We start from the raw sequence: 27,985 nt of genomic DNA, 5'->3' as shown, positions 1-27,985 counted from the left end.
CAGAAGCTCCTCCTCAGCGGTTCTTCTCTGTTCACACACACAGATACACGAGCCAGCAGACATCCACATCAACAACTCGTTTCATTCCAGGTAAAATATTTCATGCATCAATTAACATTTATGATTTTTACACACTTTGATACACATCAATTAAAAATAACCATCATCTTTAGTCTTTTGTTTTCCTTCACACAAGTTTTAGTGCATGTTGTTGCTCATTTATTGTTATTCTTTGGGGTTCCACTTTATATTATGCGTCTTTAACTACTATTTCATTAAAAACGGTCAGGTAAAGTACAATGCACTTATTGTGTTCATGTTGTTGTCACAGTGTTGTGCGGGTTGAAGAAGGACTAAAAGTCAAAAGCTCCAATACAAACAGTTTACTAATATATAACTCAAAGGTACAGACTGGCAGGCAGGGTGACGGGCAGGAACACACACACACTAAACACAACTAAAGAAGACTAACAACCTGAACTGAACAAACTAAATACAGACACTGATGAACATAACCAGGTGATACAGATGGAGGTGATTAACAGGACACAGATGATGAAGATGAACTAATGACGGTAGGCATGGTAACAAATCAGTGGTGTGAAAACAAAAGACATGTGACTAAGAATGAAAACAGAAGATCAAAACAGACACAAACGTGACATTACTTCCCCCCTCCGGAAGGCGCGACCAGGGAGTCCAGGGAAGCCGAAGGGGTGCAGGGTGAGGGTGCAGCCCGAATCCCAGAAGTCCGTGGCAGGAACTGGACTTCGACCACCGAAGGCCGACCTGGAGTGGCGATCGAGTACAGCGGAGCTTCCGGGCAGACGGTCCGCGGAGGCGATGAAGGAGTCGTGGATCTAGGTGAAGGCGATGGGCTGACAGGCTGAGATGAAGGTGTGGGCTCTGAGGACTAAGGTGTAGCTGGGGACTCGGCCTCTAGCCACGCTGGAGCTGCAGGCTGGCAGGCCCACAGCGACTCCACCTCGCCGAAAGGTACTTATGTGAGCTGAGGGGATGACAGGCAGTGGCGGAAGAGTGGAATGGCAGATGAGAGGAGGTAGGAGAGGGAGGCTGGATGGGAGCACAGTCTCAGGCTGGACAGACGAGACGTGAAGCGGCGAAGGCTCTGGGCTGGACGGGACCAGCGGCGAAGGCTCGGGGCTGGACGGGACCAGCGGCGAGACAGTCTCGGCAGAATGAGACTCACCATCATTCCTCAACATCCACTTGCCATACTTCACAAAGTTCCACCGAGGCCCATCTTAGGGCAGGCGTGCCTTGGTCTCAGCGTTGAGACCTGCCCGGAAGAACACACTGATGCTGGTGTCATCATAATGAACATATAGTACTAAATTGAAATACCTCAGTGTGTGGGCCTCGAGGGACGGGTCCTCCTGGGAGTGAAGGAGAATCTCCACCGCTGCAAACTCCATTATTTATCTTTTGGTCGGTCGTTCTGTCACAGTGTTGCGGCTTGAACGACTCAAAGTCAAAAGCTCCAATATAAACAGTTTACTAATATATAACTCAAAGGTACACATGCACACGCACGCACGCACGCACGCACGCACGCACGCACGCGGGCACTAAATAAGACTAACAACCGATTAAGACTGACTGAACTGAACAAACTAAATACAAACACTGATGAACATAGCCAGGTGATACAGATGGAGGTGATTAACAGGACACAGGTGATGAAGATGAACTAATGACGGTAGGCATGGTAATAAATTAGTAGTGGACAAAAGACATGTGACTAAGACCCTGTTCACACCACAAGTCTTAATGCTCAATTTTGATTTTTTGCTCAGATCCGATTTTTTTGGTTTGGCTGTTCACATTACCTTTTAAAATGTGGCCTATATCAGATTCCAGTGTGAACTGTTTGCGGTTTTGAACTGACCCACACACGCAAAAGAATAACAATGACATCAGACGCAGCACGCTGTTGCACTGAAGTTGGGGAGTTTATCGAGGAAGTAAGCATTTTCGCTTTTATTTGAAAATGTTTGCGTAATGGTAGCCGTAACATTTAAATTTAGTTTTAAGGCTCTTCACCTTCCTTTGGCACTGCAGCCACGTTCTCCTGTGTCCCCGAAAATCATTTCGTTTTCTATTTATTCAAAAACGGAGCGGTTACGGTATGATCCTTCTAGTTTTTCTTGAATTGAAGTATCTCCCCATATACTAATTAGGTCTAACATCTCACTCTCCCTCCATTGATTTGCTCCATCACTGTTCTCCATTTTGTAGGCCTAGTCAAGTTTTTATTTTACTGTCTGTGTCTAGGGTTAACTCGCCGGTGCATAATTTGTGACAAATGTCGATGTAGATTGACGTAAAAGTCGCATCAAATCCGCCTTGGTTGTTCACACTGCGGCAGCATTGGAAAAAAACCAGACCTGGGTCTGATATCTGATTGAGGTCTGATATGGAAGTGCTCTAAATCTGATTTGAAAAAATCTGATCTGGGCAAGATTTGAGTGTTCACACTACTTCTGAAGAAGTCTGACCTGGTCACTTGACCCCCCAAAAAATCGGATTTGGGCCACTTTTGCCTGCAGTCTGAACAGGGTCTAAGAATGAAAACCGAAGATTAAAACAGACACAAACATGACAGTTGTGTTGCAAAACACTTTTGCTGTTATTAAGTTGGGATACAGGTAAGGTTATGGACAGGTTTGGTGGTATGATTATAGGTTTAAGGGATAAGGGAAAGGTCAACCGTATAATTGTAGATGTAATTACAGAAATTAATTACAGCTGTGACTAAATGCAGGTTTTTTTTTTATATTAGAACAATGTAAAACATATATGTATATAATAAGTGCATTGTATCAAATTATAGTTTAAATGATAGTAGACTTAAACATTAAAGGGATAGTTCACCCAAAAATTGAAATTAGCCTGTGCATTACCCACCCTGAAGTCATCCTTTTGTCAGTAGATTCTGGGAACTGTGCTGCCTTAGTGCTGCTGGATCTGAGTGCAGCCTTCGATACAGTGGATCATGGGATCCTCCTTGAGCGTCTGAGTCTGTAAGGTGGTTCACATCGTATTTACAGGGGAGAACCTTTGCAGTGGAAATAGGGAGCTCTATTTCATCACCTCTGGGGTCCCTCAGGGTTCGTGTCTCGGCCCTGTCCTATTTTCCTTATATATGCTCCCCTGGGATTAATCTGTCAAAAGTATGGTGTGGCATACCATTGTTATGCAGATGACACCCAGTTGTATCTTCCTTTGAAATTTAATGACATCTCGAAATGGTCACCTTTGCTTGACTGGCTGGACGGAATAAAGCTGTTGATGACACCAAGTTGATGATTTTTGGTCCACCAAAGCTAGCAAATAAGATTGCCCTTGACTTGGGCCCTTTGGCCTCTAATGTTAATACTCAGGAACCTTGGTGTGATTTTTGATTTCGAATTGAAATCTGATAAACAAGTAAATGCCGTGGTTAAGGGCAGCTTTTTTCAATTGAGGGGCATTGCCAAATTACAAGGTTTCCTGTCTTTTAAAGATATGGAAACTGTGATCCATGCTTTTATTTCGTCCAGATTGGATTATTGTAATTCTTTTTATTTGGGGTTGTCTAAAAAGTTGCTTTCAGGGCTGCAACTGGTGCAGAATGCTGCGGCCGGATTGTTGACTGTCACCAGGAATGTTGCAGTATCTCTCCGGTGCTCCAGTATCGCTTGCATCATCCCTTAAATCACCGGCGCTGCCCTCCAAGCCATGTCGCACTACATCTGCTTTGGTGGGCAGAGCTTATATGGCGGCGGGTCGAGCTGGTGCGAGCCTGCACACGATGGCTCTTTTGCAGGCGTACCAAGCCGACCTGTTAAGAGAAATAGATCAGGGTGAGGGGCCCTCTATGGATGATGTTGCTGAACTTCGCAGAGCCACGGATCTGTCTCTCTGGGTTACCAAGGAGACGGCCTGTGCAATCGGCCGTTCAATGTCAGCCCTGGTAACCACGGAGAGACATCTGTGCCTTAATCTCTCTGGCATCAAGGAGAAGGACAGATCTTTTCTCCTTGATGCACCTGTTTCTTCTACGGGTCTGTTCGGCGAGGCAGTTAATGCTGTCGTCAACAGATTCCAGGACACCAAGAAACAGAGCGAGGCTTTCAAGCAATATCTCCCTCGTCGCTCTAGGTCTAGGACGGCGGCTGCTAGAGAAAAGCAGCAACAGCCCACTGCTTCCTCCTCTTACCGCCAGAGTCAGAAGGCGAGTGTCGCGTCTAGAGCTCCCCCTCAGAGAGCCTGGGACTGTAGGCGGCGCTCGCACCCGCAGCCTCCTGAAATGACGGATCTGAGGACCGGCCTTCAGTCCAGAAAGGCTAAGGGAAAGAGGTCCTAACTTTCATAATACCTCCAAGGGCCGCCGTCTCTGACGCTTCGGGGCGCGCTGGCTCCCAGCGAGCTCACACCCATCTGTCTGCCCCAAAAGCTTGCAGCCAGACAGCGTTTCGAGCTCGCACACTGCTCGCACACTCGTTGTCGGCCTTCCCCTGCCGGTCCTCCACTTCAGGCTGCCGTCAAGGATTCGCACAAAACACCGGACATTCCCCTGGCGAATTTTGCAGAGGCATGTCAAAACCTCGCGAATATTTCTCCATGGGTCCTGCGCACTGTAGAAATTGGGTACAGACTGCAGTTCCAGGTCCGCCCACCAAAGTTCAATGGGGTGGTCTGGACTTCAGTTCACCCAGTGCAGGGTCTGGTGTTGGAACAGGAAGTTCACTCGCTGCTGGAAAAAGGGGCCATAGAGCATGTTCCCCCACCAGTCAGGGAGTCCGGGTTCTACAGCCGGTACTTCATAGTTCCCAAGAAGGATGCAGGGCTGCGTCCAATTTTAGATCTGAGGCATCTGAACCGGTCTCTGAGGAGGTTCAGGTTCAAGATGCTCACTATTTCTATCATCGTGAGTCAAATCCAATCCGAGGATTGGTTTGTCACGATAGATCTAAAGGACGCCTATTTTCACATCTCCATCCTTCCATCTCACAGGAGGTTCCTGAGGTTTGCTTTCGGGGGCGAAGCATACCAATATCGGGTTCTTACATTCGGCCTAGCACTCTCCCCTTGCACGTTCACCAAGTGTATGGATGCAGCTCTGGCCCCACTGAGGCTCTAGGGCATCCGCATGCTGAATTATATCGACGACTGGCTCATACTGGCCCAGTCTCGAGAGTTGGCAGTTCGGCATCGAGATGTCATCCTTGGCCACATTCAGCGCTTGGGGTTGAGGCTCAACACAAAGAAGAGCGTGTTGACACCCGCCCAACGAACTACGTTCTTGGGGGTGGTATGGTATTCAACGACGATGCATGGACACATGTCTCCTGCACGCATCGAGTCCATATTAACCCCACTAACCAGGGTGAAGCTAGGCCACACCATCACAGTAAAACACTTCCAGAGGGTGTTGGGTCTCATGGCAGCAGCGTCAAGCGTCATACCTTCTGGCCTGCTACACATGAGAGCCCTGCAGTTGTGGTTGAAAGCCAAGGGGTTTTCCCCGAGGGGAAATCCGTTCCGCTTGGTAAGGGTTACGCGCAGGTGCCTTCGTTCCCTTTCAATGTGGAAGAAACCTTGGTTCCTGTCCCAGGGTCCCAAATTGGGAGCATTATGTCGCCGAGTATCCGTTTCGACAGATGCCTCCTTCACGGGCTCGGGCACGGTCATGGAAGGCCGCTTTTCGAGAGCTCACTGGCAGGACCATCATTTCTCTTGGCACATAAATTGCCTAGAAATATTGGCGGTGTTCCGAGCACTGAGGAGTTTTCTGCCAGACCTCCATGGTCACCATGTTCTCGTGGAACCGACAATACGTCAGTGGTGTCCTATTTAAACCGACAGGGGGGTCTGAGGTCGCGCCCTCTGTGCAGACTGGCGCATCAGATCCTCTTGTGGTCCGGCGGAGACTGTTGTCTCTCAGGGCGATGTATGTCCCGGGGGACCAGAAACAGGGAGCAGACATGCTGTCGAGGCAGGGGCTAAGGCCCGGGGAATGGAGACTCCACCCCGAGGTGGTGGAGTTAATATGCGAGAGGTTTGGCCCAGTGGAAGTGGATCTATGTGCGTCTCGAGAGACGACACACTGTCCACTGTGGTTCTCCCTCACACATCCACCCCCGCTGGGGTTGGATGCCATCGTGCAGACATGGCCGAGGCTGCGTCTGTACTTCTTTCCCCCAATCGCTCTGCTCCCAGCAGTTCTGGAAAGGGTCCGTCGGGACGGGGTCAGCCTACTATTAGTAGCCCCGTTTTGGCCGGCCCGAGTATGGTTTTCGGACATCATCCTGCTTCTGGCAGGCCCGCCATGGCAGATCCCTCTGAGGAGGGACCTGTTGTCTCAGGCGGGGGGCTCAGTTCTCCACCCTCGCCCCGAGCTGTGAAAACTGTGGGTCTGGCCCCTGAGGGGGCACAGTACCTAGAAGCCGGCCTGTCAGCAGAAGTGGTTGAAACTATACTCACTTCCAGAGCTCCCTCCACAAGGAAGTTATACGGCCTTAAGTGGAATGTTTTTTCCATTTGGTGCAGAGAGTGCGATTTGGAACCAGTTCACTGCTCAGTGGCTTCAGTACTGGAGTTTCTCCAAGACCGCTTTTCTGCCGGGCTTACCCCGTAAAGGCCAAGAACCTTTCGTTTAAGGTGGTCTTTTTGTTGGCCATTACTTCTCTGAGGAGGGTAGGAGATCTCCAGGCGCTCTCTATTTCCAATGGGTGCTTGGAGTTTGCTCCAGGCAACATTAAGGCCATCTTACACCCCAGGCCCGGCTATTTACCCAAGGTGCCATCTAATGTGGCACGGCCTTTGGTTCTGCAGGCATTTCATCCTCCACCTCATGTGATGGCAGATGAGGAGAGACTTCATCTGCTCTGCCCTGTCAGAGCTATGCAGTGTTATATCCAGAGGTCCTCCTCATGGCGGAAGTCGGACCAGTTGCTGGTGTGTTTCGGGTCGCCCAAGAAGGGGCTTCCCGCCTCTAAGCAGACCATTAGCAACTGGATCGTTCAGACAATTTCTCTGGCTTATCAGGTGCGCAATTTGCCTTCACCTATGGCCGTGAGGGCTCACTCCACCAGATGCATAGCATCCTCTACAGCCCTCCTTTCAGGGGTTTCTATACATGACATATGTGAGGCGGCTGGCAGGGCCACTCCGCACACATTCATGAAGTTTTACAGTCTGGACCTTACCTCTTCACCCGGTGCACGAGTGCTTTCGTCCTACATTGTGCCTGAAGACAGCTTCACACTAGGATGAGCGGGGTTTGTTGTGGTATAGTGGGTATCTCGTTCCCCTAGTGTCGTAACCGACGCAGTTCGAGTTCCCTCGAAAGGGAACGTCTCGGGTTACGTATGTAACCCTTGTTCCCTGAGAAAGGGAACGGGACACTGCGTCGGTTAGCCACACCTCACCCCGCCTGGAGCACTTGCTTCATAGCAAAAGCTGTCATTTCTGTGTGCCGGCGTGCTTTTGTACACATCCGCTTATGCTCACACGCTACGTCATCACACGCTACGTCACCATGCAATGCCAATAGGATTGGTTTCAGTTTCATTCATAAATTCAGACGCACTACGCTGAAGGGCGTTCCCCTAGTGTCGTAACCGACGCAGTGTCTCGTTCCATTTCTCAGGGAACAAGGGTTACATACGTAACCCGAGACGTTTTATTTAGTGTTTTGCTTTGTTTTAAGGCAGCGGTTTTCAATAGGTGAGGCACGCCTCCCCTGGGGAGCGCCAAAGAGCCACAGGGGAGGCGCGAACACGCGTAGAAAGAATAACTCTGTATGCAGCTCTATTAATATCGCAGAGCTTAAAGTATTCCGGCAACACATGCGATACATGTTTGTATATGATCACGCTCTTATTCAAGCAAATGCTTTTAAACCATTCATTCGCGACAAGACGAAAAGAGAACGCGCTGTCAGTGAATGTCCTCCTAACACACACACAGACACACACACACACACACACACACACAGAAAGACGCGCGCCAGTATCGAGTTCTCTTTCGCGCTTGAACGAACAATAACCCACACATTTATGCCAAAATGTCAGTTTTGTCGAGTATCCTCACAAGAACAGTCTTAAATGAGTTAAATAAAATCTTAAAAAGAAGTAAAGAGTAGTGAGAGAATGAGATGCGGTAGATCTTAAAGTGACAGCGGCACTCATTCTCTCTGTCTGTAAAGTTAACCAAAGAACAAAGGGAACACAGAAAATTACTCACTGCTCTTGACTAAAGAACGCTTTGTTGCTTTAATAAGGATTAATCAATATTTCATTTATAATTTATGCAGTGCGAACTGTTTTATAACTTTATTCAATTTCTGTATCATACCTGTTAGACAGGAAAGGTACAGGTAAATATGACATTTATTATGGGTTTAAGTGAGGATTGTTTTAAGTTAACTTAAATTAAAAGTTGTTATATTTTTGAAGCCTAATAAATGTTTAACATTTTTGGGAAAATCATTTTCATGGAGACATTAGCTATATTAATATCAGTGATACTGGCCTTTATTCATAAAAAGATGCCATAAAAAAATCAGACTCAGGACTTTAGCCCCCGATATCGGTAATTGTGTGTAAAACGTGTATTTGTCACGGTTCTCCGTCTATCTCTGCAGTACATTCCCCAGAATCCTCTTTGGCGCACCTGCAATTACTCTCCCCTGAGTATTATCACCTGCACCTGCTCACAATCAGCAGCCTCATTAGCAAGCTCTATAAAATACTCACCAAAGCCTCAGTTCATGGTCAAGCCTCCAACAGGAACAGACCATTATCCATCGTCTTCCGAAGTCCCTGATGCACCCAGTACCTGCGGAGTAACATACTCACCTGTGAATTACTAACCTCTGTATCCTTGTTCACGCTGTTTCCAGAAAGCCTGGCTGAATCCATGTTTCCCGAGATCCGGTATTCATCTGAGTTCCCTGTGTTCACGCTGAGTTTACTTGCTCGTGACTGCATCTGTAAGAGAAAAGACAAGTATTAATGAACTATGATTGCTAGACATCAACTAACCTGAAGAGGACCTGCTCTCCAGTAATCTGCCCCGCACGTTGTGCTCTTCACCGAATTTGAACCTGAACTTTGAATACTCACCTTTGCACTTGTGTCACTTTAAATAAAACTGTGTTTGGATTCAATTACCTCTGTCTCCGTGCCTGTATCCTGACAGCATTAGCTTTAAAATGCATCGTTTCCTTGTCCCAAGTCAACAAAAGTCAGCATTAAGGGATGAGACAGGGCATTTATATTTATATTTATATATATTAGTTAGGTATATACATCTGGTGGATTTTCGCTGTAGATCTGGGTCCAGGTAACCAAGAAATAATACACATTATTCTTTTACACCTAGTGAGAGCAGGGCTTTTTGACTTTCTCAGTTTGTGAAAAATCCACTTGGGGTTCAAGGTATTTATTTTTTCCCACATTAATTTAACATGACTAGTATGTTTTTTTTTTTTTTTTTTTTTCATTAAAACAGTGCATAATTTTTTCTTTATTTACCCCAAAAGAATGGAAGTGAAGTGTGACAACATGCCCCATAGGTAGGGTACATTGTAACATGACTATATTACAGCTTAAAATGTTTATTCTGATCTAATACAAAAATATATACAAGACAAACTATATATGTTGTCAATAAAAAGCAATGATTAACTTTTTCAAAAATAATAAAATAATGGACTTTTTAATAATTCAAAATAATACAATTTAGAATTTGACAACTAACACACCGCAAAACACAGCTGTACAGCATAGTTTAAAACATAATAATAATAATTAATAATTTCTGAACATTGATTATCTGTCTTTATTCACTTCTATCTCATGGTTTTTCAATAGAATGCATTAAAGTTGTTCATGTGAATTGTGTTGCTAACATCATAGAATAGCATAGTTCTAATAGGCACTCTTTGTAAGGTAGTGTTAGAACGTGCTACAACTGTGTAACTGGGATTTAAACCCAGAAAGTGTCTTCTGATGGTTAGATCACAATTAAAGACCTATCTCAACTGTTAAATAACAGATCAGATATTAAAATAATATCAGATGTGTCTAATTTTTTAAAATAAACACAAAAAACAGAGATGACAAACATACAATTTGTATTATTAAAATAATTAAATGTATTATTTATGTATTATTAAATGAACTTTACTTTTGATATGGTTATATAACTGTACAGTGATATCTTTGAAATATTTTTGAATTTTGGCACCATTTTTTTCTCTATACATTTTTGATATGGCAACTAGTAAATTCACTACGTTTTGTCATGCTGGCATATGTGGAAACTTTTAAACCATGTGTGTTATTTATAACTAGCCCCTCATTAGGTTGTGTCCCGCTCACCTCTATTGCTGACATTGTAATAACACATAGCTCACATTAAAGAACTCATAAAATGTGCAAACTTGTCCTTTAATTACAGGGGAAATCCAAAACTTTGCCTAGAATGGAAACCAGCAAGATCATCTCAACGGACAAAGCAACAGTTGTCATCCAAGTAAATCCACAGGTGGCACAAAATACTGTTATATGTGATGATGGACAGGAAGCCAGAGGAGCATATCACAAATTTCTCAAAGCACAACCAGAGGCATTGGGGGTAATGCATTTAATAATGAATTTGGACAGTATGACGATATAGTGTGGTGACAATATTACGTGTTATACCTATCTGCATTTATATTGTGGTATGTAAATATATCAGTGTACCACAGTACGACTTAAAGCTATTGAAACATTAGAGAGATAAAGACGCATGCATAAATGAGAAAAAGAGTTAAGTTCAATAAGCCATGCATAAAGAACTCAAAAGTGGTGCATATGCTGACTGACACACCTGAAGCACACACACAGAAAGATGCCTCTCTCAGACAGTATGCAATGTCTTATTATGCTTGAACGGTCACATACACACACAATTATGTTAAAATGTGTGTGTGTTTCCAAATATATAACATGACAGAAATATAATATGGAAAAATATAAACACTTGACCCATATCTGCCCTCTCTAGACTGTCCAGATAATGACTGGAGTGATGGTTTTCCTATTTGGTATTGTGCGCACCACTGATGTCTACAATTTCCCTGCTGTTTCTTTGTTTAGTGGAATAACTTACTGGGGATCCCTTGTTGTAAGTTGTATTTTAGGGTTTTGCTTTAATTGTCTCTCATTTTAATTTCCAGAATGAACTCTGAAATGTCCTTTGTTTCTTTCTCAGAACATCAGTGCTGGAGCTCTGTCTGTTGCTGCGCAAAATAAACTAAATCCGTGTGTGGTATGTACATAATATCCAGCCTCAAAAAGTTGGATTTACAGTGTTTTTAGAAAAACTAATGGGTGTTGTTTGGTATGAAGCCGTACAATGCATTTCAATTATGCAGTGTTTACCGCTCCCCATTCTTAGACCACAGGATATCTGTTGAATTGTACTTGACTTGACAAAATGCATATTAAAGAAATGTAAGGTTTGCTGACATTTACTAATATATGTAAGGGATAATCCACTAAAGGTGCTGGGACCCTCAGGCGCACAAACATACACTCGTCTGACATGAGATAGAGGTTTAACAAAGCAATTTGCATTTTGGATCATAACTTTGGGCTAGAAAATGTCTCAGATTACGAATGTAACCATGGTTCCCTGAGAAGGGGAACGAGACACCGCATCTTGGATCTGCGCTATAGGGAAGGCCATCAATGTGTCCGTTGTCTGAAGCATGTGTATACAGAAAACAATTACATTGGCTACACTCAACCCAGAAGGGCTGTCCAGACCTGTCCACAGTATCAAGACTCCCAGTACCGGACAAAGGTGCTTGATAACAAGAAGAGCTGCTTAAAAGCAAATTTGACCTATACCTGTTAGTCTCCCCGGGGCCGTTTGAGCTCCAACATGGAGTGGAAGTCCCTACTTTAAAACTCCACAGCAGGGGAAGGCTCTACTATACACTCACACTTGTCCATGGTCCCAAGACTCCCAGCACCCTACAAAAGTGTCTCACAAGAAGCAGTGCTGACTGGTGTAACAAGAGAAATCTTACTAATTCGAAATACCTCTAGGAATGCCTCTTTATAAGGTTCTAGAAACACAACAAAGTCAAGGAGAGTAGACTGTCTGTCACTACCACTTTTCTCTCTCCTATCAAGAAGCCGCTATGTTTGAAAAACCTCTGAATTCCTCTGAATCTGACTCAAATATCTGAGGATAGGCAAACAGAGATTCTTCATTCAAGAATGTTGTACTCTTTGGGTTGAGAGACTGGACCCTTTGAATTATCTCACAATTCTTCTTTGAAAAATGCCTCTAAAGTAAAATATAGCTCTTTGGAAGCTCTCACCATTACTTTGGTCACTATTTTTCTGTCTTACAGTGCTCATCATCAATGAGTCACAACATCTTAAGCTTGTTTTAGGTTGTCTTTTACACACTGTTTGTACACTTATTTTGTAGTGTACAAACTCTACAATCTCTTTCCGTAATACTCCAAAGAAACCTTCACTTCTCTAGTTCTGTAATGTGTTTGTAAAGTCACCTACTATGTCCACAGCCCTTGCTAGGTCAAGAGAGCTTGATTTGAGCATGTCAGAAAGACATTTGGCATCACCAAGCACTTTACAGAAGGTAACCAAAAGCCCAGAGAAATGTACATCTATCTGAGATAGATTGCCCATTGCCTCCACTGATCCATCACCACTAGTTTCAAGTGGTATATCCCGTAGCACTTTCAGAACTGCTGGAAGCCATTCCCTCAGATTATGGCATGCCATGTATCTGCATGCCCACCTTACATCCGTAAGTCTCTGTAATTACCTGGGCTGCTATTATCATTTTTGTTAGGCCTGTTACATCTAAGTTTTCGGCTAACTGAAAGTATAAACACTTTTTGTGGATGGCCCCATTGTAATAGTACCTCACAACTAAAGAGCTCTGTTCTTTTAATCTTTGGTTTCATATACAATTACACAAACTTCAGTTCCCTTTCAAGGGAACTCGAGCTGCGTTGAGACGCGGTGGGAACGCTCTACGTGATTGCGTCGTGAAGCACGTGTATAATCAGTCCAATGGAAGAACGAGACGTCACCGGCGGTGACGTCATAGACCAGGAAGCTATAAAGCACACCAGAAATCAGACCGCGACAGCTTCTGTTGCCTTCAGCAAGCGCTCTCTGTATACTGTCCTTGTCTATTTATTGTTGTCTGTCACAAGCACATTATCTATCTATATATATATATATATTATGGCGAAACAAGAATTCAAGCGTTGTGTTGTCCCTTGCCCTCGTTTCATCACGGGTGGGGACACACATCAGCTTTGTGTTGCTTGTTTGGGAGTGGAGCATGCCCAGTCAGTTCTCGAGGGAGCTGACTGTGAGCATTGCGAGAAGCTGTCCGTGAGGACGCTCCGCTCTCGCCGGGCGTTCTTTGAGGAGGACGGTTCGGTTCGCGCTCCCCGGGGTGCGGGTCCCGCTGCTGCCGAGGCACAGCGAAGGCTTTCATCCTGGGGTTCGCATATGGATCTAGTAGCGGGGCTTGAGACGGGCCCAGCCCTTTCTCAACCCTTACCTGCTGGATCCGGTGCCTCTGCCCAGGAAGGAGCCCGCGCTGCGGCTTCTCCTTCCCAGGTTGGGGCACCATTGTTGCGGCTATCCAGTTCTGAGGATCTGGATGTCGTCAGTGTTGATATGGGGGATGTTGAGTTTTCGCCAGCTCATGCCTCCGATAATGATGAGGAGCTTATGGAGGTTTTATCTCGTGCTGTAGCTAGATTAAATATTGAATGGCCAGCCGATGATTCTTTGAGTGTTACTAGAAAAAGTTTATTAGATGAAAGATTTTTACCATCTAAAACACAGCCTCCACGTCGGGGACTCCCGTTTTTTCCCGATCTCCACAATGAGGTTTCGAGATCGTGGAATAAACCGGCGTCATTCAGAGTATTTAACCCACAAACTTCATGTTACAGTAATGTTTTGGGTGCATCTGATTATGGTTATGTTAGGTGCCTCGGGCTGAAGAGACGCTCGCGAGCTATCTCTCTCCCGAGTCATCGTCATCATTAAAAACCCCGACGTTACCCACCAAGCCATTAAAATCTACATCTTCGCTGGTGGGTAAAGCTTATTCGGCAGCAGGTCAGGCTGCGTCATGTCTGCACACTATGTCTATACTGCAGGCATACCAGGCTGATCTGCTGAAAGATATCGATGAACGTGAGGAAGTCAGCGCTGACGCAATTCGAGAATTGCGTCGCGCAACAGACCTGTCTCTCCGGGCCACCAAGGAGACGGCCAAATCAGTGGGCCGTTCTATGGCAGCCCTGGTGGCCACGGAGCGGCATCTTTGGTTAAATCTGTCTGATATAAAGGATAAAGATAGGTCTGTTCTTCTGGACGCGCCACTGTCACCTTCAAGTTTGTTCGGCGACGCTATCAACTGTGTCGTCGATAGGTTTCAAGAAACGAAAAAACAATCGGCTGCGTTCCAGAGGTTTCTTCCTCGACGTTTCAATATCCCTGAGACTGCTGGGTGAAAAATGATTATTAAATCCGAGCAGTCTCATCCGAGTACAAGCTCCTCACAGCACAGAGTGCATCAAAAACAGAGCGTCGCCACTCGGGCTCCTCCACAATCTGGGGAATCTGGGTGGCGGTCGCAGTCCAGGCCAGCTAGGGGTAGGCAAGATCTGAGGACTGTCATCTCTAAGAAGGCTTGGGCTAAGAAGAAGTCCTGACGCCCAAGGCGTCAGGCTTCTGAGGGTGGTCCCCTCCGAGGAGGGACGATTTCGAGAAATCGTTCATCCTCGGCACCCTCTGGGGGGCGATTCTCTGAGGAGAGTCGCAGCGCTGCCACATCGGTTGTTCCCTGCCGGTTCGCCGCTTCAGGGCACCGAGGTGTCAGCGTCCCCATACGATTCTCCGAGGAGGATCGTAGAACGGTCAGTTCGGTTGTTCCCTGCCGGTTCGCCGCTTCAGGGCACCGAAATGTCCGTACAACCGAATCCCGAGGCCAGTCTCGAGAGACTGGTCCCCTTAGTAGAATTTCTGGCAGCGTGGAAACTACTGCCAAATATTTCTCAGTGGGTCCTGCATATAATAGAAAAGGGTTACAGAATTCAGTTCGGTTCTCGTCCGCCCAGATTTCAAGGGGTCCTTCCCACAGTGGTGGACCCAAGGCAGGCTCGGGTCATGGAACTAGAAGTACTGACGCTTCTGCAAAAAGGGGCTCTAGAAAGGGTTTCTCCTCCCAGCAGAGAGTCAGGGTTTTACAGCCGTTACTTCATCGTTCCCAAGAAGGATGGGGGGTTGCGTCCTATTCTAGATCTGCGTCAGTTAAACAGCAGAGTTCAGAAACTCAAGTTCAAGATGCTTACACTCAAACAGATTGTATCAGATTCAGTCCGAGGACTGGTTTGTCACAATAGACTTGAAGGACGATTACTTTCATGTATCCATTCATCCTCATCACAGGAAGTTCCTGAGGTTTGCTTTCGGGGGCGAAGCATACCAATATCGGGTCCTTCCATTCGGCCTAGGTTTATCACCCCGCACCTTTACGAAATGCGTGGATGCAGCGCTGGCTCCTCTGAGACTCCAGGGCATTCGCGTATTAAACTATATCGACGACTGGTTGATCCTGGCTCGTTCCGAGCAGTTGGCAGTTCGGCATCGAGATGTCGTTCTGTCTCACTTAAAAAGGTTGGGGTTGCGGCTAAACACCAAGAAGAGTGTGCTCCTCCCAGCCCAGAGGACCACTTTTTTAGGGGTGATGTGGGATTCGACAACTATGCAAGCACGATTGTCTCCAGCTCGTATTTCTGCGATTCTCACAGCCGTAAATATGGTAAAACTAGGCCAGTCACTCACTGTGAAACAGTTCCAGAGACTGGTGGGTCTCATGGCAGCTGCGTCCAACGTAGTTACTTTTGGCCTTCTGCACATGAGACCCCTGCAGTGGTGGCTCAGGACCAAGGGGTTTTCTCCGAGGGGAAATCCGTTTCGCACGATCAAGGTCACGCGGCTATGCCTACGTGCCTTGGTCATGTGGAAGAAACCTTGGTTCCTCGCCCAAGGCCCAGTATTGGGGGCTTCTTGTCGACGCGTAACGCTATCGACGGATGCTTCCCTCACAGGCTGGGGGGCGGTCATGAGTGGCCGCTCGGCGACAGGTGTCTGGCAGGACCATCAGCTTTCGTGGCATATAAACCGACTAGAGATGATGGCGGTATTTCAGGCTCTCAAATACTTCCTGCCAGACCTGAGAGGCCATCATGTGCTCGTCCGCACAGGCAACACATCGGTGGTCTCTTACATCAACCATCAGGGGGGTCTGAGGTCCCTATTATTATGCAAACTGGCTCATCAGATCCTCCTATGGGCCCAGGGAAAATTACTGTCACTCAGGGCAGTTTATATTCCAGGGTATTTGAATGTGGGAGCAGATATCCTGTCAAGACAGGGGCTGAGGCCCGGGGAGTGGAGACTTCACCCCGAGGTGGTGGAGCTCCTATGGGAGAACTATGGTCAAGCTCAGATAGATCTTTTCGCATCTTACGATACAACCCATTGTCCGCTTTGGTTCTCCCTCACATATCCAGCTCCTCTCGGACTGGACGCTATGGTACAAGAGTGGCCGAGGCTGCACCTGTACGCATTCCCCCCGATATCATTGCTTCCGGGAGTTCTGGAGAGGGTTCGCCGGGAGGGGGCTCATCTATTATTAGTAGCCCCGCACTGGCCGACCCGAGTGTGGTTCTCGGACCTAGTGTCCCTTCTGCACGGCTCTCCCATGGAGATTCCTGTCAGGGGGGACTTGTTATCTCAAGCAGGGGGCACGATATTTCACCCTCGCCCGGAGTTGTGGAAACTGTGGGCTTGGCCTCTGAGGGGGCCCAGCTCTTAGAATCCGGTCTCTCGACTGAGGTCGTTGAGACCATCCTTCAATCCAGAGCTCCTTCCACGAGAAAACTATATTCATTGAAATGGAAATTGTTCTCTACAGGGTGTGGAGAACGTTTTTTAAATCCTGCTAACTGCCGGATTGGTACAGTTCTCGATTTCCTTCAAGACCGTTTCTCTGCTGGATTATCTCCCTCCACCTTAAAGGTGTTACTAGCGGCTATATCTGCTTATCGCTCCCCTTTGGGGGCTTCTTCTCTTGGGAGAGATCCTCTTATTACTCGTTTTCTCCGTGGTACACTGAGGCTTAGGCCTGCATTGCACTCTAGAGCACCGGCTTGGGATTTGGCCATTGTACTTGAGGGTCTGGCCCTGGCTCCCTTCGAGCCTATTGAAGAGGTTTCAGAGAAGTTCCTTACACTAAAAACTCTATTTCTTCTCGCTATTTCTTCTATCAAGAGAATTGGAGATCTGCAAGCCCTGTCGGTGGCTCCTTCATGTTTGGAATTTGCACCTGGTATGGTGAAAGCATTTTTACACCCTAGGCCGGGCTACATTCCTAAGGTCCCCACTAATGTGGCGGGCCCTATTGTGCTGCAGGCTTTTTGCCCTCCACCTTTCGTTACCCCAGATCAGGAAGGTCTCAATCTGTTATGTCCCGTTAGGGCTTTGGATGCCTACGTTCACAGAGCTGCCCTGTGGCGTAGATCAGAGCAGTTATTTGTCTGCTTTGGTTCAACCAAGAAAGGTTGCCCTGCATCTAGACAGGTAATGAGCAAGTGGGTAGTTGAGGCTATCTCACTTGCTTATGAAGCGGCCGGACAGCTCTCACCTATGGCTGTCCGCGCCCATTCTACCAGGAGTATGGCTACCTCTAAGGCTTTAATTTCAGGGGTTTCCCTGCAGGACGTTTGTAATGCGGCAGGCTGGTCCTCACCGCATACATTTGTCAGATTCTACGACCTAGACCTCTCCACTCCCGGGGCTAGGCTGCTTGTTTCTTAGTGTGCGCAAGGACTCCACACAGAACGGGCATTTCTCATTATGGCGTAGTGGACATGGGGTTCCCACCGCGTCTCAACGCAGCTCGAGTTCCCTTGAAAGGGAACGTCTCAGGTTACGTATGTAACCCTGGTTCCCTGAGAGGGAACGAGACGCTGCGTTCTCCTGCCATACTTCCTGCATGCCCTGATCGACTTGCTTCAGGCCTTTTCAGAAGCTGTCGCGGTCTGATTTCTGGTGTGCTTTATAGCTTCCTGGTCTATGACGTCACCGCCGGTGACGTCTCGTTCTACCATTGGACTGATTATACACGTGCTTCACGACGCAATCACGCAGAGCGTTCCCACCGCGTCTCAACGCAGCGTCTCGTTCCCTCTCAGGGAACCAGGGTTACATACGTAACCTGAGACGTTTCTCTTACTTCTCTGATTATCTCACTTTGTGCCATCTCAGCTAAGCCATCAAGAACTGCGTTCTGGATTTGGTGGCTTGTGTTCTTAACATCACCAAACGCATTAAGCCTTTTCTTAATGAAAGGGCCATGCTTTGCTATTTCTTTTAAGATTGTCCAAAAATGTCCCTTGTTGTCTGAGTCATAAGTTTCTCAATGACCTCTCTGTGCTTTATTTTGATTGGCAGTTAATAGTAGCACATTGGCAATTGTTTTAATGTAATGTATGGTTTACCTCCCCTTTCTTTTTCCGGTCCTCATTTATGAGATCTAAGGGTGTTTTCACACCTAGTTCATTTGAGCCGTCCAAATGCACTTGGAGCAGTTCAGCGTGTATGTGAACAAACCAAGTGATCTCAGACCCGCCTAAAAGGTCCGAAAAGCAAACCATGGTTCGTTTGTGAGTCCATTTGTGGTTAGATTTCTTTGTGATATGTGAAAGCGATGAGATCATGGTCTGCTTTGCGTTTCGTTTTGACATATGTACTGCTTTTGAATAAATATCATAAACTATCGTGCTACAGTGCATTCTATATTTTGCAGTTCTGGCGCCTCCGTGCTGTATAGCTCGACATACATTCATATCACATTTTAACGCTGCTTTAGAATTATGCACACATCACACTGCAGCTATTCACAGTCATGAAAGTTTATAATTTGCATGCATTTGATGTCTTGCCAGTTAAACATTTCATTCGCGTGCTGTTCTGAGCGTGTACCTCCGCAGTGTGCACTCACTAAAAGCCTGCTGCGCGTGAGTACTGAACTAAATTATCTTTCAAGTCTAATTGGGCTAAAACTGTCAAATACACACGAGGTAGACAGTTGGGAAAAAATCGGATGCGTGTCTGTATCCGTTGTCTGTATCCGTGCTGCATGAGCTCTTAAAGTGACAGTGATATTATAAACAGGCTGCTTCTAGTCCTTAATGTTAAGGTTGGTGATTCTAACCCCGGTTCCACCTGACCAAGTGTCGAGGTGTCCATGAGCAAGACACCTAACCCCAGCTGCTCCTGACGAGCTGGATGGCGCCTTGCATGGCTGACACCGCTGTGTAAAGGGCTTTGGTGGCCATGGGTCTGTTAAAGTGCTATAAAAATGCAGTCCATTTACCATTTAATAAAACAATAAAAGAGAAAATAACTCACTGCTCTTTTCTGAAAAAACTTTAGTAGCTTAAATACGAGTGTAATTTATATAGAGAAGTCTATGTGGTGTTTTATTTTTTACATTTTTTATTCAATAAGCCTACACCTACTGTGGCTGTAATTATAATAATATTATTATTTTGTTACCTTGTAAGGCTACATTTTTAAAATAGGGAAATTAGTTTGCCTGTACTGCTCTGTCACTTGCAAAATAGTCAAAAACAAAAACATGAAAAGAATCATGATAAAATCTTGAATCGTGATTTTCCTGAAAAAAATTGTGAAATGATATTTTTGCCATAATCACTCACCCCTAAAAGAGGCTATAACAGAACAGTGATGCCACGTAAAAGTAAAACAAACAAAAAACTATGACAAGTACATGAGCACCTGTGACAAAATGCGTTGAAGTGGGTGAAATTAAGGATTCCTGCTCCTTCTATGATGACCAGGATGATATTTTGGGTTCAAGCAGTTGTGCTTGTCTGAGTTCTTTTGGGGTTGTGGTGTGAACAAGAAAGGGTCTGATATCACTTCAGTGCTGAAGAGGACCAAAAAAAGTACCAGGTTCTCTTTTCAGAACTGAGGTCACTTTCAGCTGGTTCCCTTTCTGGTTCACTTTAAGTGAACTGGGTTTGGTTCTTTTAAAATGAACAATATGTGAAAACACCCTAACACTGAGTTGCTGTCAATAGTTTTTTATGCTGATTCCAGGCATTGATATGATGCTCTGCCTTTGAATTGAGCTTAAACTCAAATTCTTTAAACAGGGTTTTTTTCCAGTCACAAAATCTGACTGGGATGTAAAGGCAGATTCAGGTATATTGGGCAGAGATAATGCCTACAGACAAAATAGTAAGCTGAATCTTGACTTACAGAGTATTCAAGCCATGAATTGTTCTTATACCAGGAAGTGTTGGAAGCCCTTTTCCCAGTATCATGTTGATTTCAAACATGGCTGTACAGGACCCTGTCTAAAAATTCAAAATAAATAATATTATAATAATATGATAATATAATGTGTCATATCTCTGTGGAAACGTATACCCCTTAATGTCACCAGCCTTTTTGAGAATGGGTGTGAAAAAAACACAATCCAAATGTAAATGGTTGTAATTCAAGAATGCTTTGGACCTAAGACCTGAGTTTGGTCTTGTCTTAAAGAAGACACTCAGCAGATTAAATATATATAAAAAAATGAAAGTATGAATAAGTTAGGGAAGTTTAAATTTACTGTAAATCAAGTGTACTGTACTATTTTTTTCTTTTATTTAAAATACATATTTTACAAAATATGTTTTACTCTAAAAAGCCAATGTCTAACCAAGTTGTGTTCCAAATTTGAAGTTGATATCACAAACTCACATTCCATTGATTTCTTTTTAATGCATTCTGTCGTAACAAACTCTGTCCAAATAGTACTTCTATCACAAAATATAATATCACATAGAGGGTTAATCGTTACTCGCAGGTAGCTTGACTATGCTTCAATTTTTTATGACTTAGAAGTGAGAATGGGTTTTCACATGTATGTGCTTGCATACAATGGGATCAGAAAAAGTCATCATTCTTAGAGATGCAAAGTCTTTTAGACTCATTGTACTCCATTGGTGGATTTACATAAACAGAATAAAAGGCTACCACAATTATATCCATGGTAAACTCTTTAACCTCTGTGTGTCACGGAACACACACAGGAGGCAGAAAATCCAAGAGCAGTAGTTTTTAATTAAAGGGCAATCCAAACTCGTAGTCATCCAGGCAGGTGTCAAAATCCAATAAGGCAATCCAAAACACAAGACAAAAACAAGAAACGGGCAGATACAGACTAGAAAGTGAGGTGACATAAACCAAAGACTCCGTAACAAACACTAACACAGACAGGGAATATATACACACAGAACTAACAAGGTGATGGGAAACAGCTGAGTGCAATAATCAGATAAGTGACAGAACAGAATGCTGGGAATTGTAGTCTAATGTGAATGACACCGTGAGAACGAGGACCTCTAGTGATAACCCAGGGAAACACAACCAGACACTGTGACAGAACCTCCCCTCTACGGAGCGGCTATCAGACGCTCCATGACAGTACACAAGACAACACAAGAGTCCAAGAGGAAGGTGGGAAATCCAAGGGAGGGATGGGAGGGCCAGGACCATGAAGGGGAACAAGAACAGGGGGTGATGGCTCAGCCGGTGACCAGGGCGAAGCAGACAGTCCATCGGGCGGCCAGGGCGGTGAAGAACCCTCGGGCGGCCAGGGCGGTGAAGTACCCTCGGGCGGCCAGCGCGGTGAAGAAACCTCGGGCGGCCAGGGCGGTGAAGAACCCTCGGGCGGCCAGGGCGGTGAAGAACCCTCGGGCGGCCAGGGCGGTGAAGAACCCTCGGGCGGCCAGGGCGGTGAAGAACCCTCGGCCGACCAGGGCGGAGACGACCCCTCGGGCGGCCACGGCACAGGAACAGACACCGGCTCAGGAACAGACACCGGCTCAGGAACAGACACCGGCTCAGGAACAGACACCGGCTCAGGAACAGCAGACACGGGCTCCGGCTCAGGAACAGCAGACACGGGCTCCGGCTCAGGAACAGCAGACACGGGCTCCGGCTCAGGAACAGCAGACACGGGCTCCGGCTCAGGAACAGCAGACACGGGCTCCGGCTCAGGAACAGCAGACACGGGCTCCGGCTCAGGAACAGCAGACACGGGCTCCGGCTCAGGAACAGCAGACACGGGCTCCGGCTCAGGAACAGCAGACACGGGCTCCGGCTCAGGAACAGCAGACACGGGCTCCGGCTCAGGAACAGCAGACACGGGCTCCGGCTCAGGAACAGCAGACACGGGCTCCGGCTCAGGAACAGCAGACACGGGCTCCGGCTCAGGAACAGCAGACACGGGCTCCGGCTCAGGAACAGCAGACACGGGCTCCGGCTCAGGAACAGCAGACACGGGCTCCTGCTCAGGAACAGCAGACACGGGCTCCGGCTCAGGAACAGCAGACACGGGCTCCGGCTCAGGAACAGCAGACACGGGCTCCGGCTCAGGAACAGCAGACACGGGCTCCGGCTCAGGAACAGCAGACACGGGCTCCGGCTCAGGAACAGCAGACACGGGCTCCGGCTCAGGAACAGCAGACACGGGCTCCGGCTCAGGAACAGCAGACACGGGCTCCGGCTCAGGAACAGCAGACACGGGCTCCGGCTCAGGAACAGCAGACACGGGCTCCGGCTCAGGAACAGCAGACACGGGCTCCGGCTCAGGAACAGCAGACACGGGCTCCGGCTCAGGAACAGCAGACACGGGCTCCGGCTCAGGAACAGCAGACACGGGCTCCGGCTCAGGAACAGCAGACACGGGCTCCGGCTCAGGAACAGCAGACACGGGCTCCTGCTCAGGAACAGCAGACACGGGCTCCGGCTCAGGAACAGCAGACACGGGCTCCGGCTCAGGAACAGCAGACACGGGCTCCGGCTCAGGAACAGCAGACACGGGCTCCGGCTCAGGAACAGCAGACACGGGCTCCGGCTCAGGAACAGCAGACACGGGCTCCGGCTCAGGAACAGCAGACACGGGCTCCGGCTCAGGAACAGCAGACACGGGCTCCGGCTCAGGAACAGCAGACACGGGCTCCGGCTCAGGAACAGCAGACACGGGCTCCGGCTCAGGAACAGCAGACACGGGCTCCGGCTCAGGAACAGCAGACACGGGCTCCGGCTCAGGAACAGCAGACACGGGCTCCGGCTCAGGAACAGCAGACACGGGCTCCGGCTCAGGAACAGCAGACACGGGCTCCGGCTCAGGAACAGCAGACACGGGCTCCGGCTCAGGAACAGCAGACACGGGCTCCGGCTCAGGAACAGCAGACACGGGCTCCGGCTCAGGAACAGCAGACACGGGCTCCGGCTCAGGAACAGCAGACACGGGCTCCGGCTCAGGAACAGCAGACACGGGCTCCGGCTCAGGAACAGCAGACACGGGCTCCGGCTCAGGAACAGCAGACACGAGCTCCGGCTCAGGAACAGCAGACACGAGCTCCGGCTCAGGAACAGAAACTGGTTCCGGCTCTGGAACCAGGGACACAAAAGGTCTGAAGGGTCCTTCCAGGATCCGTGCCAGACGCTCCAGATAGTTGCTCGGTATTCCCCCGGCTGCGAGAATGGGTATCTCCTGATCTGTCTCTGGCTCTGGAACAGACACTGGCTCCAGCTCTGGAACAGCAGACACCGGCTCCGGCTCAGGAATAGCGGACACCGGCTCAGGAACAGCGGACACTGGCTCAGGCTCTGGAACGGACACTGGCTCCAGCTCTGGAACAGCGAGCACAGGCATGTCTAGGATCCAAATCAGATGCTCCAAATAGTCCATCCGTGCCCTCGCGGCCACGCGAATGGGCATCTCCTGATCCGTCTCTGACCGGGTAGACATGGCGTGGACAGTCTCTGGCTGAGCAGACTTGACGTGAACAGTCTCTGACTGGGCAGACGGAACCTGAACAGTCTCTCGACCACCTCCTCCACTGCGACCTCCACGGGTCCCGCGAAACTTGACCAATCGGGTCCCTTTAAAAAACTCCCTTCTCTCCCGCTCAGTGGCTGGGGAAGAGATGTTACAAAACATACCGCTGGATTAGGTGTGACGGAGTCCTTCTGTCACGGAACACACACAGGAGGCAGAAAATCCAAGAGCAGTAGTTTTTAATTAAAGGGCAATCCAAACTCGTAGTCATCCAGGCAGGTGTCAAAATCCAATAAGGCAATCCAAAACACAAGACAAAAACAAGAAACGGGCAGATACAGACTAGAAAGTGAGGTGACATAAACCAAGGACTCCATAACAAACACTAACACAGACAGGGAATATATACACACAGAACTAACAAGGTGATGGGAAACAGCTGAGTGCAATAATCAGATAAGTGACAGAACAGAATGCTGGGAATTGTAGTCTAATGTGAATGACACCGTGAGAACGAGGACCTCTAGTGATAACCCAGGGAAACACAACCAGACACTGTGACACTGTGTCTGTAACAAGCACATCCTGTTATTGTTGGACAGATGCACTGATGCTTTGGTTTTCAGCAAGAGAAAGGTCTACTACAAGTGCAGACATTGAGCTTTATACTTACAGTATACCAGTTGAAATTTAAAGAGTGCAAACTGTGTGGCTTATGCTTCTCTAGACATTATTCTTAGTTAAATACAACATTCATCCTTTTATCACCAGATCAAGACAATTTAAAAACTGAGCTGAGGACGTTTTACAAGTGTATTCTGTTACTATTCTTTCATGTAATTTTTCTATTTTCATCTTTTCTTCCTGTATACTGTAGGTGAAGTCTTCTCTTGTCATGAATGTGCTCAGTGCCGTAACTGCAGGGCTCGCCATTCTTCTCATACCCATGGACATAGGACTCGGCTCAGAGACCATGAAGTATCAAAGCTGTCCCAAAACCTACGATCGAACTGAAGACGTTATGTGTTTAAAGTTTGAGGTACTAAATGTATAATTTACAACCCCAAATCAAGAAAAGTTGGGACATCTTGTAAAACACAATAAAATTAAGAATCTGTTATTTTGTTAAATCTCTTGAACCCTTAAGTGACAAAAGTACAAAGAAAAGATTTTCAAAGTTTTCAATGACCAACTTCAATGACTGCAACACACTCCAGAAAACCGAGGCATTATTAGGCATATGCAATTTCCTTTTAATTACACGTTGGGGAATTGAGGATACTGATTGCTGAAGTTTTGCAAGTGGCATTTTTACCAAAACTCGCCTGAAACCAGACAGCCGCTCAACAGACTGTGGTTGTATGTCTGATTCTCCTTTTCACGATGGGCCGTACATTTTTAATAAGAGACAGATCTGGACTGCAGAAAGGCAGTCAAGCACATCCCATCTATGGTTCAGAGTGTCCAGAAACCACTCAGTTTTATCATGTGCAGAATGAGGCCTGGCATTGATTTGCTTCCCATGAAAGATGTCATCTTGATGGCAGTATCCAGCTTATTTTTCACTTTAAAAGTAAAATGTCCTGTAAGTGACTCTAAATTTTCTCCTGAGATGACGTGAATATGTGAATGCAGTTCGAAGATGACATGTCTAGTGAGTGGTGCTAAAAGTTTAAAAATAAAGTACCACCTAAATTAAACCCTGTCTTAAACCTAACCGATAGTATTAACAAATCAAACGTGAGATAAAAAATCATTTGCTAAAGCAACCATGCCATTTTAGCTTTTACAAGTCTTTGAGCACTTTTATGGAGAGTTGTGATTCATGATTTCTCAGGACTTGTACCCGAGTGCTATGTATTAATTTTTTTTTTTTTTTTTTTTTAGAGAAATGATCTGGGGATCCTTGGAATATTGCTGGTGTTCTCCATCCTTCAGTTCATCATCTCCATCTGTATCTCAGCGTTTGCCTGCAAAGCAACCAGCAACAATGACTTTACAGTGGTTGATGTGGCACTAATTGGGTAAATTATGGAGTGGTGAAGCTAGCAGAATATATAATAACCAGAATATGTTACATTGTACTGCCTTTAATCTCAGTGGTCTGGAGCTAGGACAGTCTACTACAATAGTCTAAACTATCTTTAGTCTTTTATTGTTGAGATGTAGTTATGGTAAATAGCTTATAATATACTCCTAATTAATATTTTATCAAAACGATATAAAAACTATAATTCAATCATAACATGCTTCACTGTAAACTACAGTCTTGTTCCTACTACTAGACCATTGAAGTAGCTGACACTGGGCTTTTCTCTTTGTTTTTTTGTCACAGTATAGCCAATAATATAGTCATTGGTGTGTGGATCGTGTTAATCTCTTGTGTACTAAACATATCTTGTCTATTATTTACCAGGGATACCGAGTCACAGTGAGGAGATCCTACCATCCAAAGGTTGCAAGGAATTTATCTCTCATATTATTGTTTCCAATGACTCAGACCGAGAAGTCAGGAACAAGGAACACAAGCTTTTTATGAAAATGGGTCTTTATTTGAACCCATGAAAAAAATCAGCTTTACAAACTCATACATTTCTTACAACAAAAATAAAATAAACAGACAAACAGAAAATGAGGTCAAGAAACAGTTAGACAAAAACCAACCGAACAAACTAAAACTGACCTGCTCAAATGAACAAAGCAACAGCTTATAAAAGGAAAGGATGGGCCCATTACAAATTAAGGGAAAACAATTAATCTTTACATTCATCATATAACCTTAAGTAAATCAAAATCGAATCAAACATATATGTATGTAGCCTATATATTAAATAACGATAAAGAAAAAGCAAAAGGTAATTAAATACCATAAATGTACAACTAAAGAAATCAATTAATAAAGGCATCAACTTTTCTTCCTCCATCGGGGAACTCCCAGCGAATGGTATGTCCAGGCGGAACCAATAATGTTTAAATTCTATGTTCCTGCCCGGACTCTAATTTTCGTCATGCCAGGATGCAGCTGCAGCGGATCATGTCTGAAGTTCATCACCAAACATCACCGGTATACTTAAACTCAAAAATAGAAAAAAATATAAGTAACAGATACAACGCAACTAACTTGTGTGCACTTCAAATCAGTAACAATGTATATAAAAAATGTGTTGTAAATGTAAACATATGTATACCTAACAATAAAGAATTAATGAATATAGTTTGTCTCATGTGGTTATGACCGATCATTATACTGAAACAAATTAATGTGAATGACAGACAGGGCGTGTCAAAATTTATTTTCACCAAAGCTCGCTCTATTTTACTGTAGATCATTAAACCGTTACGTTGCCTCAGAAGTCTGTCCGAAATCAGTTTTGTGCGATCCTTTGTATGCAAACGCTGCCTGCAAAGTCATTACCTGATAGGGCAGCGAGGCAACAAGTCGGCTAGCTAAGGGTTTAGATGCAGCCCTGGAGTTCCCCTGTCCTGCAGAGTTCAGCTCCAGCCCTCGTAAAACACACCTGAACAAGCTAATCTTCAGGATTTCTAAAGCTACAGGCAGGTCAGTTTTTTATTAGGGTTGGAGCTAAACTCTGGACTGCTGCATTCCAGGACCTACGTTGCCAATCCCTGCTGTAAACTATTATATTGTCAACTACATGACATTATTTTTAAAGCACAACATTGCTGGACTGATTAATGAATCTTTGAAATAAAGGAAGTGACTTTGAATATCCTTAACCCTATAATCAGTGGTTAAAGTGGGATTTGGTGGGGGGGGGGGGCGTCAAATTTTGTGTAGGTGCAACAGGGAAAAATGACTCACCATGGGACAACATATTGAGTAGTGTTATAGCAATACTTTTTGGGACAAGAGTGTCACTGTGGCATCAGTATCACAATACTTATTTACTTGATATTTTAATGGTTTTATTTTGGTCCATTAACACTGATATGATGACGATACTATGTTAAAATTGCT

The 27,985-nt window shown here is 46.0% G+C and overlaps 1 protein-coding gene across 1 annotated transcript; it reads left to right on the top strand.

The window, feature by feature from the left end:
• Nucleotides 1-5: 5 nt before the first annotated feature.
• On the top strand, nt 6-27,220 carry LOC143747017 (membrane-spanning 4-domains subfamily A member 4A-like). Its single transcript, XM_077239437.1, has 7 exons — nt 6-90; nt 10,474-10,650; nt 11,065-11,184; nt 11,272-11,328; nt 24,884-25,045; nt 25,894-26,030; nt 26,423-27,220. The coding sequence occupies exons 2-7, from the start codon at nt 10,498-10,500 to the stop codon at nt 26,439-26,441; spliced, it is 648 nt and encodes a 215-aa protein (XP_077095552.1). The 5' UTR covers nt 6-90; nt 10,474-10,497; the 3' UTR covers nt 26,442-27,220.
• Nucleotides 27,221-27,985: the final 765 nt, after the last annotated feature.

The sequence above is a fragment of the Siphateles boraxobius genome, unplaced genomic scaffold, assembly GCF_051911475.1.
Source record: "Siphateles boraxobius isolate OS27281-9 unplaced genomic scaffold, OSU_SipBor_1 100, whole genome shotgun sequence".
Classification (NCBI taxonomy): Eukaryota; Metazoa; Chordata; class Actinopteri; order Cypriniformes; family Leuciscidae; genus Siphateles; species Siphateles boraxobius.
The sequence above is the reverse complement of the archived record's forward strand: the minus strand, read 5'-3'. Positions and strand labels throughout refer to the sequence as shown.

Excerpts from the sequence above, each read along its gene's own strand:
- LOC143747017 (XM_077239437.1), top strand. The coding sequence starts at position 10,498 with ATGGAAACCAGCAAGATCATCTCAACGGACAAAGCAACAGTTGTCATC. Across the intron at positions 10,651-11,064 it reads CACAACCAGAGGCATTGGGG|ACTGTCCAGATAATGACTGG; the intron begins GTAATGCATTTA and ends TGCCCTCTCTAG. Across the intron at positions 11,329-24,883 it reads ATAAACTAAATCCGTGTGTG|GTGAAGTCTTCTCTTGTCAT; the intron begins GTATGTACATAA and ends TGTATACTGTAG.